General features: G+C 47.3%; 4 protein-coding genes across 9 annotated transcripts; all 4 read right to left on the bottom strand.

Moving 5' to 3' along the window:
* Positions 1 to 5,694: 5,694 nt before the first annotated feature.
* Positions 5,695 to 8,450, bottom strand: LOC123143196 (uncharacterized). Of its 6 annotated transcripts, XM_044562040.1 has the most exons (6): positions 8,011 to 8,450; positions 7,251 to 7,716; positions 6,684 to 6,739; positions 6,549 to 6,604; positions 6,338 to 6,391; positions 5,695 to 5,945 (listed from the first exon to the last, which is right to left on the bottom strand). In XM_044562040.1, the coding sequence occupies exons 2-6, from the start codon at positions 7,372 to 7,374 to the stop codon at positions 5,858 to 5,860; spliced, it is 378 nt and encodes a 125-aa protein (XP_044417975.1). In that variant the 5' UTR covers positions 7,375 to 7,716; positions 8,011 to 8,450; the 3' UTR covers positions 5,695 to 5,857. The 6 variants fall into 6 exon arrangements, 5 of the variants coding, with proteins under 5 accessions (XP_044417975.1, XP_044417978.1, XP_044417974.1 ...); XM_044562043.1 differs by having other exon boundaries at positions 6,333 to 6,391; positions 7,251 to 8,450; XM_044562039.1 differs by having other exon boundaries at positions 7,251 to 8,450.
* A 495-nt stretch (positions 8,451 to 8,945) lies between these two features.
* On the bottom strand, positions 8,946 to 9,824 carry LOC123140870 (heavy metal-associated isoprenylated plant protein 27). Its single transcript, XM_044560136.1, has one exon. It carries the CDS (start codon positions 9,701 to 9,703, stop codon positions 9,224 to 9,226), a length of 480 nt encoding a protein of 159 aa, XP_044416071.1. The 5' UTR covers positions 9,704 to 9,824; the 3' UTR covers positions 8,946 to 9,223.
* A 3,462-nt stretch (positions 9,825 to 13,286) lies between these two features.
* LOC123143433 (uncharacterized) lies at positions 13,287 to 14,179 on the bottom strand. The gene has a single exon (XM_044562363.1). The coding sequence runs from the start codon at positions 14,112 to 14,114 to the stop codon at positions 13,470 to 13,472; it is 645 nt and encodes a 214-aa protein (XP_044418298.1). The 5' UTR covers positions 14,115 to 14,179; the 3' UTR covers positions 13,287 to 13,469.
* A 129-nt stretch (positions 14,180 to 14,308) lies between these two features.
* LOC123140869 (probable metal-nicotianamine transporter YSL7) lies at positions 14,309 to 16,629 on the bottom strand. The gene has a single exon (XM_044560135.1). The coding sequence runs from the start codon at positions 16,497 to 16,499 to the stop codon at positions 14,421 to 14,423; it is 2,079 nt and encodes a 692-aa protein (XP_044416070.1). The 5' UTR covers positions 16,500 to 16,629; the 3' UTR covers positions 14,309 to 14,420.
* Between the last annotated feature and the right edge of the window lie 934 nt (positions 16,630 to 17,563).

Genomic DNA, 17,563 nt, shown 5'->3' with positions numbered 1-17,563 from the left:
TGTTTACATGAATAAAACCTTATATGGTTACACACCCAATGAAAATGGTTCATTGGATCTCGATCGTAGTGATACACATATCATAATATTGAAACCAAAAGATGCAAAGTTAATAATGATAGTCCAACTTATTTGTGGCACTGCCGTTTAGGTCATATTGGTGTAAAGCGCATGAAGCAACTCCATGCTGATGGGCTTTTGGAATCACTTGATTATGAATCACTTGATGCTTGCGAACCATGCCTCTTGGGAAAGATGACTAAAACGCCGTTCTCAGGAACAATGGAGCGAACAACAGACTTGTTGGAAATAATACATACTGTTGTATACAGTCCGATGAGTGTTGAGGCTCGCGGCAGGTATCGTTATTTTCTGACCTTCATAGATGATTTGAGCAGATATGGGTATATCTACTTGATGAAACATAAGTCTGAAACATTTGAAAAGTTCAAAGAATTTCAGAGTGAAGTGGAAAATCATCGTAACAAGAAAAATAAAGTTTCCACGATCTGATCACGGAGACGAACATTTGAGTTACGAGTTTGGTCTTCAGTTAAAACAATGTGAAATAGTTTCACTACTCACGCCACCTGGAACACCACAGCATAATGGTGTGTCCGAACATCATAACCGTACTTTATTGGATATAGTGCAATCTATGATGTCTCTTACCGATTTACCACCATCGTTTTGGGGTTATGCATTAGAGACAGCTGCATTCACGTTAAATAGGGCACCGTCTAATCCGTTGAGATGACACCATATGAACTATGGTTTAGCAAGAAACCTAAGCTGTCGTTTCTTAAAGTTTGGGGTTGTGATGCTTATGTGAAAAAACTTCAACCTGATAAGCTCGAACCCAAATCGGAGAAATGTGTCTTCATAGGATACCCAAAGGAAACTGTTGGGTACACCTTCTATCACAGATCCGAAGGCAAGACATTCGTTGCTAAGAATGGATCCTTTCTAGAGAAGGAGTTTCTCTCGAAATAAGTGAGTGGGAGGAAAGTAGAACTTGATGAGGTAACTGTGCCTGCTCCCTTATTGGAAAGTAGTTCATCAAAGAAATTTATTTCCTGTGACTCCTACACCAATTAGTGAGGAAGTTAATGATGATGATCATGAAACTTTAGATCAAGTTGTTACTGAACCTCGTAGGTCAACCAGAGTAAGATCCGCACCAGAGTGGTATGGTAATCCTGTTCTGGAGGTAATGTTACTAGACCATGACGAACCTACGAACTATGAAGAATCGATGGTGAGCCCAGATTCCGCAAAATCGCTTGAGGCCATGAAATCTGAGATGGGATACATGTATGAGAACAAAGTATGGACTTTGGTTGACTTGCCCGATGATCGGCAAGCCATCGAGAATAAATGGATCTTCAAGAAGAAGACTGACGCTGACGGTAATGTTACTGTTTATAAAGCTCGACTTGTTGCAAAAGGTTTTCGACAAGTTCAAGGGATTGACTACAATGAGACCTTCTCACACGTAGCGATGCTTAAGTCTGTCTGAATCATGTTAGCAATTGCCGCATTTTATGATTATGAAATTTGGCAAATGGATAAACAAAACTGCATTCCTTAATGGATTTATTAAAGAAGAGTTGTATATGATGCAACAAGAAGGGTCAATCCTAAAGGTGCTAACAAAATATGCAAGCTCCAGCGATCCATCTATGGACTAGGGCAAGCATCTCGAAGTTGGAATATACGCTTTGATGAATTGATCAAAGCATATAGTTTTATACAGACTTGAGGTGAAGCCTGTATTTACAAGAAAGTGAGTGGGAGCACTATAGCCTTTCTGATAAGTATATATAAATGATATATTGTTGATCGGAAATAATGTAGAATTTTCTGGAAAGCATAAAGGAGTATTTGAAAGGAGTTTTTCAAATAAAGACCTCGGCGAAGCTGCTTACATATTGAGCATCAAGATCTATAGAGATAGATCAAGACGTGTTTCAATGAGTACATACCTTGACAAGATTTTGAAGTAGTTCAAAATGGAACAGTCAAAGAAAGAGTTCTTGCCTATATTACAAGGTGTGAAATTGAGTAAGACTCAAAACCCGACCACGACAGAAGATAGAAAGAGAATGAAAGTCATTCCCTATGCCTCAGCCATAGGTTCTATAAAGTATGCCATGCTGTATACCAGATCTATTGTATACCATACACTGTTTTCGTAAAGGGAGTACAATAGTGATCTAGGAGTAGATCACTGGACATTGGTCAAAATTATCCTTAGAAGACTAAGGGAATATTTCTCGATTATGGAGGTGATAAAGAGTTCGTCGTAAAATGTTACGTCGATGCAAGCTTTCACACCGATCTGGATGACTCTGAGTCTCGATCTGGATACATATTGAAAGTGGGAGCAATTAGCTAGAGTAGCTCCGTGCAGAGTATTGTAGACATAGAATATTTGCAAAATACATACGGCTCTGAATGTGGCAGACCCATTGACTAAACTTCTCTCATAAGCAAAACATGATCACACCTTAGTACTCTTTGGGTGTTAATAACATAGCGATGTGAATAGATTATTGACTCTAGTAAACCCTTTTGGTGTTGGTCACATGACGATGTGAACTATGGGTGTTAATCACATGGTGATGTGAACTATTGGTGTTAAATCACATAACGATGTGAACTAGATTATTGACTCTAGTGATATACCCTAGAGGCAATAATAAAGTTATTATTTATTTCCTTATTTCATGATAAATGTTTATTATTCATGCTATAATTGTATTAACCGGAAACATAATACATGTGTGAATACATAGACAAACATAGTGTCACTAGTATGCCTGTACTTGACTAGCTCGTTAATCAAAGATGGTTAAGTTTCCTAACCATAGACATGAGTTGTCATTTGATTAACGGGATCACATCATTAGGAGAATGATGTGATTGACTTGACCCATTCCGTTAGCTTAGCACTCGATCGTTTAGTATTATGCTATTGCTTTCTTCATGACTTATACATGTTCCTATGACTATGAGATTATGCAACTCCTGTTTACCGGAGGAACACTTTGTGTGCTACCAAACGTCACAACGTAACTGGGTGATTATAAAGGTGCTCTAGAGGTGTCTCCAAAGGTACTTGTTGGGTTGGCGTATTTCGAGATTAGGATTTGTCACTCCGATTGTCGGAGAGGTATCTCTGGGCCCACTCGGTAATGCACATCACTATAAGCCTTGCAAACATTGTAACTAATGAGTTAGTTGCGGGATGATGTATTACAGAATGAGTAAAGAGACTTGCCGGTAACGAGATTGAACTAGGTATTGAGATACCGATGATCGAATCTCGGGCAAGTAACATACCGATGACAAAGGGAACAAACGTATGTTGTTATGCGGTCTGACCGATAAAGATCTTCGTAGAATATGTAGGAGCCAATATGGGCATCCAGGTCCCGCTATTGGTTATTGACCAGAGAGGTGTCTCGGTCATGTCTACATAGTTCTCGAACCCGTAGGATCCGCACGCTTAACGTTCGTTGACGATATAGTATTATATGAGTTACGTATGTTGGCAACCGAATGTTGTTCGGAGTCCCGGATAAGATCACGGACATGACGAGGAACTCCGGAATGGTCCGGAGATAAAGATTGATATATGGGATAATAGTGTTTAGTCTCCGGAAGGGTTCCGGAATTCACCGGAAGAGGTTCCGGATGTTTCCCGAAATGTTTGGGAACGATAACACTTTATTTGTGCCAAAGGGGAAAGCCCACAAGGTTTTTGGAAAGTGCAAAAGGAAGTTTTGCGGAGTCCAGGGGCCAGACGCCAGGGTCCCTGGCGTCTGGGTCCAGACGCCGGGAACCCTGGCGTCTGGCCCTGGAGTCCGAGAAGGACTCTTGCCTTTCGGGTGAAACCGACTTTGTGGAGGCTTTTACTCCAAGTTTCGACCCCAGGGCTCAACATAAATAGAGGGGCAGGGCTAGCACCAAAGACACATCAAGAAACACCAAGCCGTGTGCCGGCAACCCTGTCCCCTCTAGTTTATCCTCCGTCATAGTTTCTGTAGTGCTTGGCGAAGCCCTGCGGAAATTGTTCTTCACCAACACCGACACCACGTTGTCGTGCTGCCGGAACTCATCTACTACTTCGCCTCTCTTGCTAGATCGAGAAAGGCGAGGACGTCATCGAGCTGAACATGTGCAGAACTTGGAGGTGCCGTGCGTGTGCGTAGGAAATTTTTGAAATTACTACGTTCCCCAACAGAACGGGTATGGGTATGGGATCACATAACCCATTCCCGCGTACCCATGTACCCTTATAAAATCTAACAAATATGGACAAATTACCTCTACACTTTGTCCTGAGTTTGTCAACTTAAAATTTATGACCATGTGCTACTATTTATGAATATGTGTTGATGTTTTGATGTGTCATTGTTTACAAGAAAGTGTTAATTTTTATAGAATGTGTTGTTATTTATAAGTATGTATTGACATTATTGTGTGTTGTTGTTTATAAAATATGATGGTATGTTGTTGTTTATAATTATGTGGTGCTCAAATTAATGTTATTCAAACATGATATCCCGCGGGTACCCATTTACCCTGTCAGGTGACGGGTATGGGAAAAATTATACCCACTAACGGGTATGGCTACGGGTGATGGATAAACTCAAATGCGACGGGTGAGGGTATGAGGTGACTCCACCCGTACTCAAACCATGCGGGTGCCATCCCTATGTCCGACGACTCCAAGAGCTCAATGTGGCACACGGAGCGCCATGGCAGCCAGCCCAAGGCCGCCTTGGATATATCCTGCACCCAAGATCTGTGGTGCGGGCCATCACGGACAGTGTGTATTTTGCAATGCCATCGAGGGGTCATCACGTAGACTTGAGGTACAATCTCAGCCACTGATCGCCCGTTGATCTAGTGATTGGTCCAGAATTTGCAGCTACTACCATTCCCGATAGTCCAGGTGGTGGATGCTCGAAAGATGGCGCTCATGTGGGTCCATGATCGATCTAGTGATTGGTCGTGCGGAATATGCAGGTGACTCCAAGGCCTGGAGGGGTCATCACTTGAATTGAAACTCCAAAACAAACCAAAAATAAAACCAGGGCAAATAAACCAGCCAATGTTCCCCGGGTCCAACGAGTCACAGCGGAGGTAGACAGGCAGCTTGGTAAGCTAAAAAAAGTTATAGTGAAAAGAATTGAAAGGATAAGGGCATGTAAAATAGTTTTATCTAAAGTCTTATATGTAATTTAGAGATGACAATGAAAGTATGTCCATAATAGGTCATCTCTTAGTCTTATCTTTAACTAGTAAGCGTGCACGTGCAACGCACGTATCAAACATGAAAAACTCTTACGAAATATACATAAATTTCTGGAATTTTTTGAAAATTCATACAAAGTGCATTTCTTGACTCATACAAATAATTTGATTATCATTCTTCATGATCAACATTCTTGTTGAAAAAAACATCGCACATCTTTGCGTTAATTATATAGTCTCTTATCTGAATGCACACTTTCTCAATGCATAGCGCCCAAATGATTATAATCCCCTGTAAATGAATTTCAGTATTTGAACAAAATATACAGGCGGGCTTCGGCCCATTGCACTATGTGTCAAATATACAACCGTTTGAAATTTTGCTAATCATATTGTTATAGTATAATCTAATCAGAAATTAGAATCACCTTGTTGGATAATAGATTATTTAAAAGGTTAATCACCATTCTCCATACACACATACAAGTACGATTCAATAAAGATCCATTTATGTATCAACAATATTAACGAACTATTACTATGAGAAAATGGAGTGTCTTTCACAGAAGTGATAAAATGCCAGGTGAGAAAATCAAGTATCAACATTTATATATCTCCAGCCAATTGAAGATAATGTCATGCAAACCAAACCATGCCTTCGCTCTTTACAACAAGAATTCCTGCCAAGCAAAGCAGAGAAGTGCAGAATAAGGAATTTTGTTTATAGAGCTATCCTCCAATTCCTAAAACACATATAAAAGTCATGCATGACACACTTTACATTTCAGTGTTGGCACTGCAAAAAAAACATGTCATGATTTCCCTATATACTTTCTTGGCGCATATATACGGAACTCCTAACCCAAACTTACCCAAGAAACTGTAGGTTCTTATCAACAAAATTCCATCAGACTATTAGAATGGACAAATGAGGATTTTTTTTTTACTTAGAGAACCTCACATCGACCATCCGACATGTCCCAATTTTGTGAAAAATAGCAGATCATCAACAAGCTCACACAACATTGTTCATCAAGCTCTAAACTCTGAATGCGAGGGGAGCTCACAGTACATGTTTTCCCCGCTGGTTTTCCAACTGGCCAATCGGCTGATGGTACCAAACCAACTGCAATACATAATAAAACTTGTTGGTTGATGCAACGAAACCAACTACAATACATCCTAAGCCAAGTCGGTTGACACACCATAAATCGGCTGCAACTCCAAATAAGAAAATGTTCAAACAGAAAAAGACAGCAATGAACTTGAGATCTTGCCTGCACCTTGTCAATCTCCTCCTGGACTTGTTGACGCCTTTGAGAATTGTAAGCACTTCGCGCTGAGGAAAACAACATTCAGGCAAGTCTCCGTCACTACATCAGTGCATCCACCAAGTATAAAAAAGGTTCCCAACTCACCTCCATGGCAAACTCAAAGGAAATAATGGATTTACACAGCTTTAAAGTAGGCTTTTCTGAAAACAAACTCAAAATTGAATTAGACCACAATTTACAAAATTAAGGTAACTGGGAGAAAGATATGACAAAATTCATGAAATTCTCATAACATTTGTACTGTGAACGACAACAGAAAAAAGAAAAGAAGAACTGAATAACAGTAATTGGAAGGATAGAACAACATTTGCTTTAAATAAAATTAGCTAGCTGAGGCTGCAAGAACAACATAGAAGCTAGCATGGATCTAGCAACTACTAAAGTACATTTTAGGCAAGCACGCCTGACCAGCTACACACCATTTAATCGCTGGTGCTAAAAGAGATATAACTCAGAAACGCAGACCTGCACGTCTCCTTGTGTTCTTAGCTATTTGTGTACCTGCCCTTTGTCCCTATCCATGGGTGTAGGAAGAGCAGATTGGGCAAATCATAACATACAAGAATCCAATACAGGCTAACGTTCAGAGAAGCATGTACTAATTTAGCTTGTAGAAATTCAGAGAAACATGTGTTGAAGAAGCTAGCTCACGGGAAAGCATGCCGCTTGGTGGCGAGGGCCTCAACGTGGTGGCAGCGGTGGTCAAGCAGAGGAGTGGAGGCCGGAGCGGCAGCCCGCACTCACGTCCATGGGTATTTCTTGTGCCGAAGACCATGTTGCCTCATTAAGTTTACACACTCATGGCAAAGAATCATCTGTGTGACATTTATATCTCAAACCTGCACAAGAAAGGTTAATATGCAAATTTCTGCCATATTTCTTTGCTGGGTTCTAAATCTGACATTGACAGACAACATAAGGTTAATAGGCTCACATATCCTTGCTAGGGAAAAAGTGGTACCATACAGGAATAGTAGGAAATAAGTTAGAGAACACTAATAGCTTAAGGGTACATATAGCTTGCACATGCATGGGCTCACACTCAGTATCAAGGAATAAGATAGCACATAACTGCATGACGAACAGATCAGCCATGCCCATCTACTTCCCTCATTGCCTGCAGGAAATGTCATGTCAAATCCATTCAGTGGACACATAACTGAATTGTGCAAAATCAAGTCAAGTAAAAAACACAAAATTCCTGGTTTATCAATTCACTAAGTTGGCACTTGGCAGGCATTATAAGTCTCACACCGCCCTAAACAATTTACTAAGCACGTACATTATAGCTTCAATGCATTGGACAGAAAAACAAATTACCTTCTTCCCTGCGACGCAGTCTCACGCCCACTCATGGCGACAGAAGAAAAAAACCACAGTAATTTAAGCAAAAGAGAGTGAGGGAGAGAACCTTGGAAGAAGCGGACACTGGCATCGAGGAGCTACTGGGACCAAGAGGAGGAATCGCGCAGGTCGAGCCGTCGAGAGAGCAGACCTCCAGGGCGCCGCGGCGGATCAACTCTAGGCATAGCGCGGCGCCGACGAAGCCCTGCCCGCCAGTCACCGCGAACCGCACGCCCTCGATCCCCTCGTTCTCGCTCAGATGCATCTCGACTGCAGCTTCGGGTGTGGGGCGGCGCGGCGGATCATAGCGACCGCAGTGGGGCTCGGGCGGCGACGCGGCGTGGCCGTGGAGGTGAAGAGGGAAATAGGGGAGGGATGGCGTCCGTCGCGCGGGGCGGCGGCAGAGGCTGGGAGGCGTCCGTGGGGAGAGGGGAGCATAGCGGTGGGGAAGAAAGGCAGGGGCGCCATTGGGGCAGTGGATAATTTGTTGGGTTCAAATGCGTGCGGAGGGGCAGGAAGTGCGTGGGGTGGTCTGCCTGGCAGAACATTTAATCTGGAGCGTTAGTTTGTGTGGCAGACCTTGAATGTAATATTGATTGTTGGATGTAATTTAGTTTGATTGATCTAACGTCTCCGGTACTTCTGTGTACACTTCGCTGTGTGGCTTTAGAGGGGGTTATGTTTGCTCTTTTAATAGTAGTATAGATATAGATAACTAGTTATTCCTAAAAACGTGGTAAGACATATTGTGTTAAGAGATCATCTTTTAAAATAAAATGAATAAGATATATTATGCTACTCTCTCCTTCGCATCAACATTTATTCCATGTGGCACCTCTAAGATAGCACCACCATTGAATATGCCCTAATTAGTGACACAAGTTTGCTTAAATTAGATAACAGATGATTACTTTTTTGTCAAATAACGTAACTGTTGCCACAAACGTTAAAATAAAGGTAAGAAATGGAATTGTAACTCTAAACATAAACAAGAATCAACAATTTGATAATTATACATGTGAAGTTCATTAAAATATATAGTAGTATCTTACACTAAACAAGGAACTGAATCCCCTGGTTCAAAATCACAAACTACTGTAACAAGCTAACTACTAGCTACGTAAAGGCAATAAACAAGTACTATAATTTACAATTTCACTTTGTGGGTTGAGTACAACGTGCAAAATAATTATACAGACGACCTCCAAAAATTACACGGACCTACTACAAGCTTAGCCGAAGGAAGGCCTGGCTAAAGGATGGCTACGCACGAGCACCGACTACATGACGGCGCATGCAGCGTTGGGGTTCTCGTCTGAGAAGGCGGAGGTGTACTTGACCTCGGTGGAGGAGGCCCTGGCGAGCGGCGCGGCGTCGGGGTCGGCGACGACGTTCCGGACGTAGCCGGGAGGCGCCTTCTTGTCGTAGGCGCCGGGGGCGTAGGGGTGCGGCACCACGTCGTAGGGCACGTACGGCCACGGCTCCACCTTCTTGCCGGTCTTGCGCGCCACCCGCCGCATCAGCTTGGCCGGGTCGTCGATGTACCCGGTGACGGCCACCTTGTTCTGCTTCGGGAGCACCTCGACGCCGGTGACCCCGCGGATGCCGTCCACGGCCTTGCGGATGCGGCGCTCGCAGCCCTCGCAGTCGATCCGGACCTTCATCTCCACCGTCTCCAGCTGCGGCCGCTTCTTGATGTGCCGCCGCGTGCGCACCGTCGGGCACGCGCACATGTCCGACATCGCGTCCAGGATGCCCATCCTGACCTGAAAATCGATCGGCAAGCAAGGCAGCTAGCTCAAGGTTACAAGCTATAGCTCTGAGAAGATTGATTAGAAGTTCGAACGACGAGCTGAGAATGAAAATGAATGGAGGAGGAGGAGGCCGGGGAGGAGATATAGGTGGCTGGACGGGCTGGGGGCGGGCGTACGGAGCGCGACGGCGACACGTGGGGAAGGTGCGTGTGGGAAGGTGATAGGGTGACCGAGATGGGTCTGGAGTCTGGATCGGCCGGATCTGCGTGTGTGGCCGGAGGTCGCCACGTGACGTGAACCCCCGAGAAGACTGGGAGGGGCCGGCGATCGAGCACAAGGCCAACTCGGGTTGATACTCCTGACGGGAAATTAACAAACATTTCTCTGTTGGTTTTGGCTTCGGTTGCGTCGGCTTTCGGCTTTCGGGGTCGTGATCCGTCCTTGTCCCACCCATCCTCGGTTGGAGTTTGGCGCTTTGGAGGTTGGACTGAGCTTTCTTCTGCAGTACTCCCTCCATTTCTTTCTTTTTCTTTTTTTCTTTTTGAGTTGAGTTGGGTACTCGCTCCATTTCAGATTATATATGGTGCATTTAGTTTGTTTTTTTCTTTTCTCTTATATACTACTTCCTTCGTCCTTAATATAAAAGTATTTTTCAAGCAATATTATGGGGCGAAGGAAGTGCCCCCTCCATCTTTCAAAGAGTGTACGTCCAACTTTGTTGAAAAGTCAAACATTTTTATGTTTAACCGTATTTATACAATAATACATCAACATTTATGCCATCAAATTAGTATCATTAGATTCATGATAAAATATATTTTCATCATATACCTATTTGGCTTCACAAACATTAATATATTTTTGCACAAACCCGGTCAAACTTTAAGATAGTTTGATCCTTCAACAAAATTGAAAGTACACTTTTTAAAGGACGGAGGGAGTATAAGAGAGTGCACATTTACGATTTTGAGCGGTTCTGGATGAACGAACCTGCATGTGTCGAAAAATAGAGCCTGACAAAATGGGAGGTTGTGCTAGTGGGTGGACATGGTCTATGGACAACCTGAAATTTCCCCTTCGTCTATTTTTCTTTCAAGTACACATAGTCTATACATAAACTTTACAAAAATAGCCTACATATATTTTTTTTCTAAAATAAAAAATAAATTTACACTGCAAACTGCAAACTGCAATGGTAATCCCCATCGACCATTCCAGCTCCTCCAAATCCTTATTTTTCTTGCTAGATGCATTGTTTTGTGATGATTTTAATTCTTAGTATTGTCCCCTTTCCAACATAAATGTGAAAACCGATTTAGATATTTAGTAATTTTTGTTCCTACATAATTGTACAGGAAGGCAAGATGAATAAAAGTAACAAGACAATGGCATTTTTTTTTCAAGTTCAAACCACGTGACCCGCCGAAACATTTCATTCAAAGCCGATCCACATTTGATGAATTGCAATGACCTTGGTCATCTTGCCATGAGTATGGTTGCAGTGATGTGCACAGAACTTTTCCTTTGGTTATTAGTTATGTAACATAGCTTGACTTTTGAATGCCTTGAAACTGTTTTTCTTTTTTAGTATTTTTTGGCCCTTAGTTTCTTGTCTAGGGCGTTAGCCAATCCCGGCTCTGCCACTATATGTTCTTTTTTTGTTATGATATGTAATTATGGTATACACCACCAACCTGCTAAACACCCATGCAACCAAGTAGTATAACCATTGAAAAATTCAGCCTAAAACTATCTCTTGGTTAGTGCGGAAAAAGCAAAACACACTATAGTATAAAAGTGTATTTGGCGCCAATAAAATTCTTCTTGTAGCACTGGTGCACTTTGCTTCAAAAGCAAAGCGTGGTTAAGCCTTGGGCGGTGTTCCCTGTGCCTAAGACCATAGGGCATCTCCAAAGCAGACCCGCAAACCTCCTGCAAGCATCCGCATCGAGCTTCGGACTTAGTTTGCCATTCAATGGCGTCCTGCATCGGTCTGTGGACCAGTCCAGACATCTGGTTTGCCGCAAACCAGAGCAAACAAGGGGGTTTGCGGGAGTCCGAACATCAACCACGTAAGACTACGACACCCCTGGCGCATCCAAAACTGCACCCGAAACCCCGCCCATACTCCCCTCTTTCTCTGGATACGCTTTCTCTCTCGCCGACACCACCGCTCTATCACCACAAATTAAGATCGTAATGATCCCGATCACAAATATATGGTTGCAAGAAACAAGTCCTCGTACCCATGCATGTTTTAATTATAAGATGTTTACACTCTGAGGTTGTTAAGGTCCGGTTGAGCAAACTGGAATTTAATTCTCTTGCAAAGACTTGGTAGAGTCTCTGTTGCAGTAGCCATTCTCACCTGGGTTCGATAAACGCAGGGTCGCTCATTGGGAAAAGGGCGGGAATATCTTCGTTATCTAACCGGATCTCAAAGGGCATTAGCGGTGACCCCGACTCTAGATGGTGGGGCATGAGGGCATTCCCCAATGTCGAGTTTGTAGGTGCAGTTGATCAGTTTATTTGTTGTATGTTCTTGTCAGATTTTTGTCTAATAATTAATAATATGACTTATGCATCGGCCGATGCAAAGGCGAGGGCTTGCTCCCTTTTCAAAGAAAAAAATGAAAAAAAAAACTCCTAAATAAAGGCATGCATCAAGGACGGGGCACGTCAGCGGCTGACCACCCCACTGTCATCGGTCACGGGTTCGGCCAATGGCATGGACCGAGTCAACCGCCATTGGTTAAGGCTATTTGGAGAAGATAAATAGGAAAACGTATTACCTTCCAAAGTAGCTTCTCCAACTTAGATGGTGAATAACAAAATTTGCTCCTCTCACAAATGCCTCTATCTTTTGTATACATAATAGAGTTAAAATCTAACGCTCCATCTTAAGAATGGTTTTGGCAATCCTCATGCAATTGAAAACATTCCTCACATTAGTCGATTTTGTAGAGAGAAAAGCATAGTCCCAAGACAGAAGATGGTGGTGCTGGAGTGAGCGCCAGCAATGCGCGGGATGCCAGCGAGGTCTTGGCCAGGAAGGACTCGGGGCTAGCGACAGCGGCATCACAGGTGGAGGGGCGTCCGAGGTTTGACGGTTCGAGTGGGGATGCAAGCTCCTCGCCGGCGATGGAGAACTTGGGGGGCGGGGTAGAAGATGCCCGGGGTGGCGATGGCTCGAGCGCAAAGGGAGCACGACGCAGCGCACAACAAAGCTCGCTCGAGGGGAGGGGGAGCAGGCGGTTTGGCCGGCTTTCAGACGGCGATTACAGGAGGAAGATAAGCCATGCATCTGGTTAGGCAGAGGAGAGAATATGACCGGTGCCCGTTGGATCTTAATCCAACATTTGGGACAAAATCGACTGAAAGCGGGGTGGGGGATCACGTATAGGTGGCCCTAAAAACATATCCATAATCAAGATCCCGACTATGGACTTGTTGCGAAACGTATCCATAATCTAGTGATCTAACACATAAGAAAGAAAGGAAACTTTAAAGAAAATCCCGAGTATCCACGTAAGATTTCATGAAGGTACGTAGTATCGACAGAGACATAACCAAATCTCACTGAGATTTAGCGAAACTGTTAGAAAATATTGTATTCGGTATGGACTTGTTGCTTGCAGTCGAGTTGAACATACACATCTAAGATCTATGGGTGATGCTAGGCGTAGGTCGGGCGATGCTAGGCGATTCGTAAGTCGCCTTCGCGGCCGTCCGATGTAAAGCGCAGATCACAAAGCCCGTCGGCCCGTAGCGGTCACTGCATTGCAATGAAACAAGACGCCCCCACACGCGAACAGATCCCCACCTGTGGCCGCAAATCGGCGGCGAGCGGCGCGTCAGTGCAGCTCCGCGTGCTGCACTGCATCACCGGCGGCGAGTAGCACTCCATTGCAACTCCGTCAGCGGCGATCAACGCGTCAGTGCAGCTCCGCGTGCTGCACTGCATCACCGGCGGCGAGCGGCACTCCATTGCAACTCCGTCGGCGGCGATCAGCGCGTCAGTGCAGCTCCGCGTGCGGCACTGCATCACCGGCGGCGAGCGGCACTCCATTGCAACTCCATCGGCGGCGAGCGGCGCTTCAGTGCAGCTCCGCGTGCCGCACTCAATCACCGGCGGCGAGCGGCACTCCATTGCAACTCCGTCGCCGGCGAGCGGCGCTTCAGTGCAGCTCCGCGAGCCGCACTGCATCACCGGCGCCGAGTGGCAGTCCATTGCAACTCCGTCGGCGGCGAGCGGCGCTTCAGTGCAGCTCCGCGAGCTGCACTGCATCGCCGGCGCCGAGCGGCGTTCGACTGCACTCCGGCCTTCGTCTTGCAGCAGGTGGTGTGGATCTTGAGGAGCAGCAGGTGGAGCTTGGGAGCAGGCCATGGCGGACGGGGATTGGACGGGAGGGGCCATGGCGAAGGGGATCGAGCTCTCCCTCTCGGATGCTACGGACGAGGAGACGAGGAGAGGGAAAAAGAGGAGAGGAAGAACGAGTGGACGAGCAGCCGCGTGGACGAGACGAGGATAAGGCTCGCGGGGGAAGCGGTGGACTCGCGTGGGCAAGGGACACGTGTCGCGCGGAAGGAGAGGTTTACGCGAGAGAGAGATACGTCGGTTGATTTTAATACTTTTCCAAGATCTATATATGCCTGAATAGTTTGTACACGGTCAATTATAATTTGGTTAACCTACACGAAGCACACGTTGCACGCCAAGAAGCTATGTGGCGGGCATCTTTGCCAAGAAGGCATCCAACTTCTCGTTGTCGCCTCGGGACAAGAACTTGATGCAGATGGGCGCCGTGGCCTTGGTGAGCGTGAGCAGCGAGGACACGAGCGAGCCGAGCCCGTCCCCGCAGATGAGCCCGGACGCCACCGGCGACGACAGCATCCGCTCCTCGACAGGGTCCGTGCGCTCCCACAGCCACAGCACCAGGCTCCCGACGCACATGCCGATGGCCATGTCCGGCGGCACGAAGAAGGCCACGGCCATGGCCACGGTGCTCGGGAGGTACGCCTGCACGCGCCACTCCCAGCGGCTAGCCAGCTCCCGGAGCATGCACAGGGCCAGCGCGAGCATGAAGAAGATCTTGGCGAGGAGCATGCTATGCCTGGGCAGCCCATCCTGGCCGACGCTCAGCATGGCCATGCCGCGGTACACCCTGGCGTAGGGCACGTCGGGGATGTCGCCGCCGGCGGCCTCCCCCGTCTTGTACACCTTGTAGAACACCCAGAAGACGGTGGGGTTGATGAGGCAGCCGAATGCCGTGCCGATGAGCTCGCTGATGAGCACGGCGCGCGGCGACGTGAGGGTGAGGTACCCCGTCTTGAGGTCCTGCATGACGTCGCCGCCGTTGGAGAGCGTGCACATCATGATCCCGCAGGCGACGAGGCCGGCAACCACACCGCCGTCCCTGAGCCCGACCCAGGAACCGAAGACCAGCATGGTGATCTTGGCGTAGGTGCTGGACAGGTTCATGTCGGTGAGGCCGTAGCCGTACACGTTGCAGAAGGTGAAGAGGGGCGCCATGAGGTAGACGAGCGCGACGTGGTAGTAGCGCAGCTGCCGGTATAGTATCGGGACGGCGGCGGTGGAGAGGGCGGCGAGGAGGATGTAGACGCCGATGGTAATCATGTTGGGTATGCTGTCCCTGAGGAAGACCTGCGCCCTGCGGCGTTCGTCGAAGCTCTTGGCCGTCTTCTGCTGCTCCATGTCCGGGCCTTCGCCGATCAGGTGCTGGAACGGCTGGTTCACGTTGCCGCCGGCGGATGACATGGGCTGCTTGCGGCGCTTGGTCATGGTGCGCGACGTCCGGAACATGATGGAGAGGAAGTTGAAGAGGCCATCGGCGAGGATCATGGAGACGCCGATGAACACCCTGTAGCCCTTGATGCCGCTGAGGCTGCCGCTGCGGAGGTCGGCGGGGTACCAGTCCCCCTCCTTGGTCTCGATGTAGGGCCAGAGGAACCCCCAGGACACGGCGGACCCGACGAGCATGGAGAGGGTGATCGCGTAGGGGCAGATCATGCCGATGCCGACGTTGGTCATGCCGAAGTCGAAGAAGAAGCCCTGCCTGTAGGCCTCCATGCCGAAGGTGGGGAAGGTCTTGAAGCCGCAGTCCTTCCCGGCGGAGAAGAACCACTGGAAGACGGACCAGGCCAGGGAGCCCGCGAGCGACTTGAACAGCATGGACACCTTCAGCTTGGCATGGGTGGCGCCCTGCGGCGTGTTGAAGCTGTTGATGAGGTGCGCCGTGGCCGTGCCGCTGGGGAACGTCAGCTGGTGCCGGATGATCATCACCTTCCGGAACGGCATGATGATGAAGATGCCGGCGAAGCTGACGAGGTAGAGGAAGGCGATCATGCGGGGGATGCTCGGCTCCTCCACGTTGACGTCGTACTTGACGTTGTCGTCGCCGGCCGACTTGCGGCCCATGGCCAGGAGGAACGTGCCGAAGCCGCCGCTGAAGGCGATGGTGGTGCAGGCGGCGACGCAGGTCTGGATCACGGTGTTCTCCTGCCGGGTGAAGGGGAGGTGGGACACCTCCAGGTACTCCAGCAGCCGGATGAGCGCGCGCGAGAGGTAGAAGCCCAGGAGGCACGCCGGGATGCTGAGCGACGGGAGGAACCCCGAGTTGAGGCTGATCTTCATGGCCACCACGGTGAGGGTCACGCCCAGGACGAAGCTCACCGCCAGCGACCGCGCCGTGATGGTCTCCGACAGCGACGGCACCGGCTCCGCCTCGTACGCGCGCTCCGTCGACATGCCTTCGCTGAGGTCGCATGTGTCCGACTCCATTCTCGTCGATCTTCACAAGAAATTCAGAGTCGTTGATTGAGGAATTTCTTGGCGCCTAGGCACGTGCATGTGTGTGTCTTGGTTCGTTTGATAGATAGACAAACCAAAGACACACGAACAGAACCAGATGATGCCGGGAGAGAGTGAGAAAATGGGGAAGAGCCTCATTTGGTGGTTAGGAAGCATTTTCTAATTAAGTAAGGTTTGCTATATTTTCTCAGCTCTAAGTATAGTTTGCCATGAGTACCATCGACCCCAAAGACTCATGCAAGCAAAAATAGCAGGCACTATCTGCTTGCTTCGCTAACATTTAGTGGTTATAGCTATGACTGAATACACTAATCTCTATGTTTCCAAAATATAGAGATTAAATGGTGGTGGAAAATCATGAAGAGTGGGGTGGGCTCTTTGTGGTTCTCCATCCTTAAAGCTAAGTACTTCCCTAACTCCAGCCCTATGTTTGCCTCTTCCCTCGGCGGTTCCCAGTTCTGGAAAGATCTTGTCAAAGTCCGACCTCATTTTAAAGATCATGTTAGATTTGTGGTTGGCAATGGCCATTCTACTCGTTTTTTGCTTGACTGGTTGTGTGGAGAGACTACCCTTGCTGTGGCTTTTACTACGCTTTTCTCTTACTACCCGGACCTGGAGATCTCCATCTCTGAGCTCTCCGATAATAACTGGGACATGGCTTTCCGGCGCTCTCTGTCTCATGAAGAGTTTGATGATTGACAGCGACTTGTTGCCTACATTCCCGTGCTCTCGAACGAAGGGCGTGTTTGGTTGCCCGCATCGAGCCCAACCAGGCCCGCACGGGAAGGAAGAGGCCTGTTTGGTTGCCCGGTTTCATTGTTGGGCCTGCATCGCACGCTTCTTAAAGCAGCCCATAGGTTGGCTCGCTGGAAACGCTTGAATGGGCAGTTTCTCGTGAGTCAGGCCGAGGCGAGCGCAAGCCAGCGGGCCCTTGCATGAGTGGAGACGGGAGGGATGCGAGGTGATTACGTGAGTTCTTCTTCAACCTCCAGTAAGCTTCTATCTAATCTCCTCCCTCTGATCTACACAACGGT

The sequence above is a fragment of the Triticum aestivum genome, chromosome 6D (genome assembly GCF_018294505.1).
Source record: "Triticum aestivum cultivar Chinese Spring chromosome 6D, IWGSC CS RefSeq v2.1, whole genome shotgun sequence".
Classification (NCBI taxonomy): domain Eukaryota; kingdom Viridiplantae; phylum Streptophyta; class Magnoliopsida; order Poales; family Poaceae; genus Triticum; species Triticum aestivum.
This window is presented reverse-complemented; position numbering and strand designations above follow the sequence as displayed.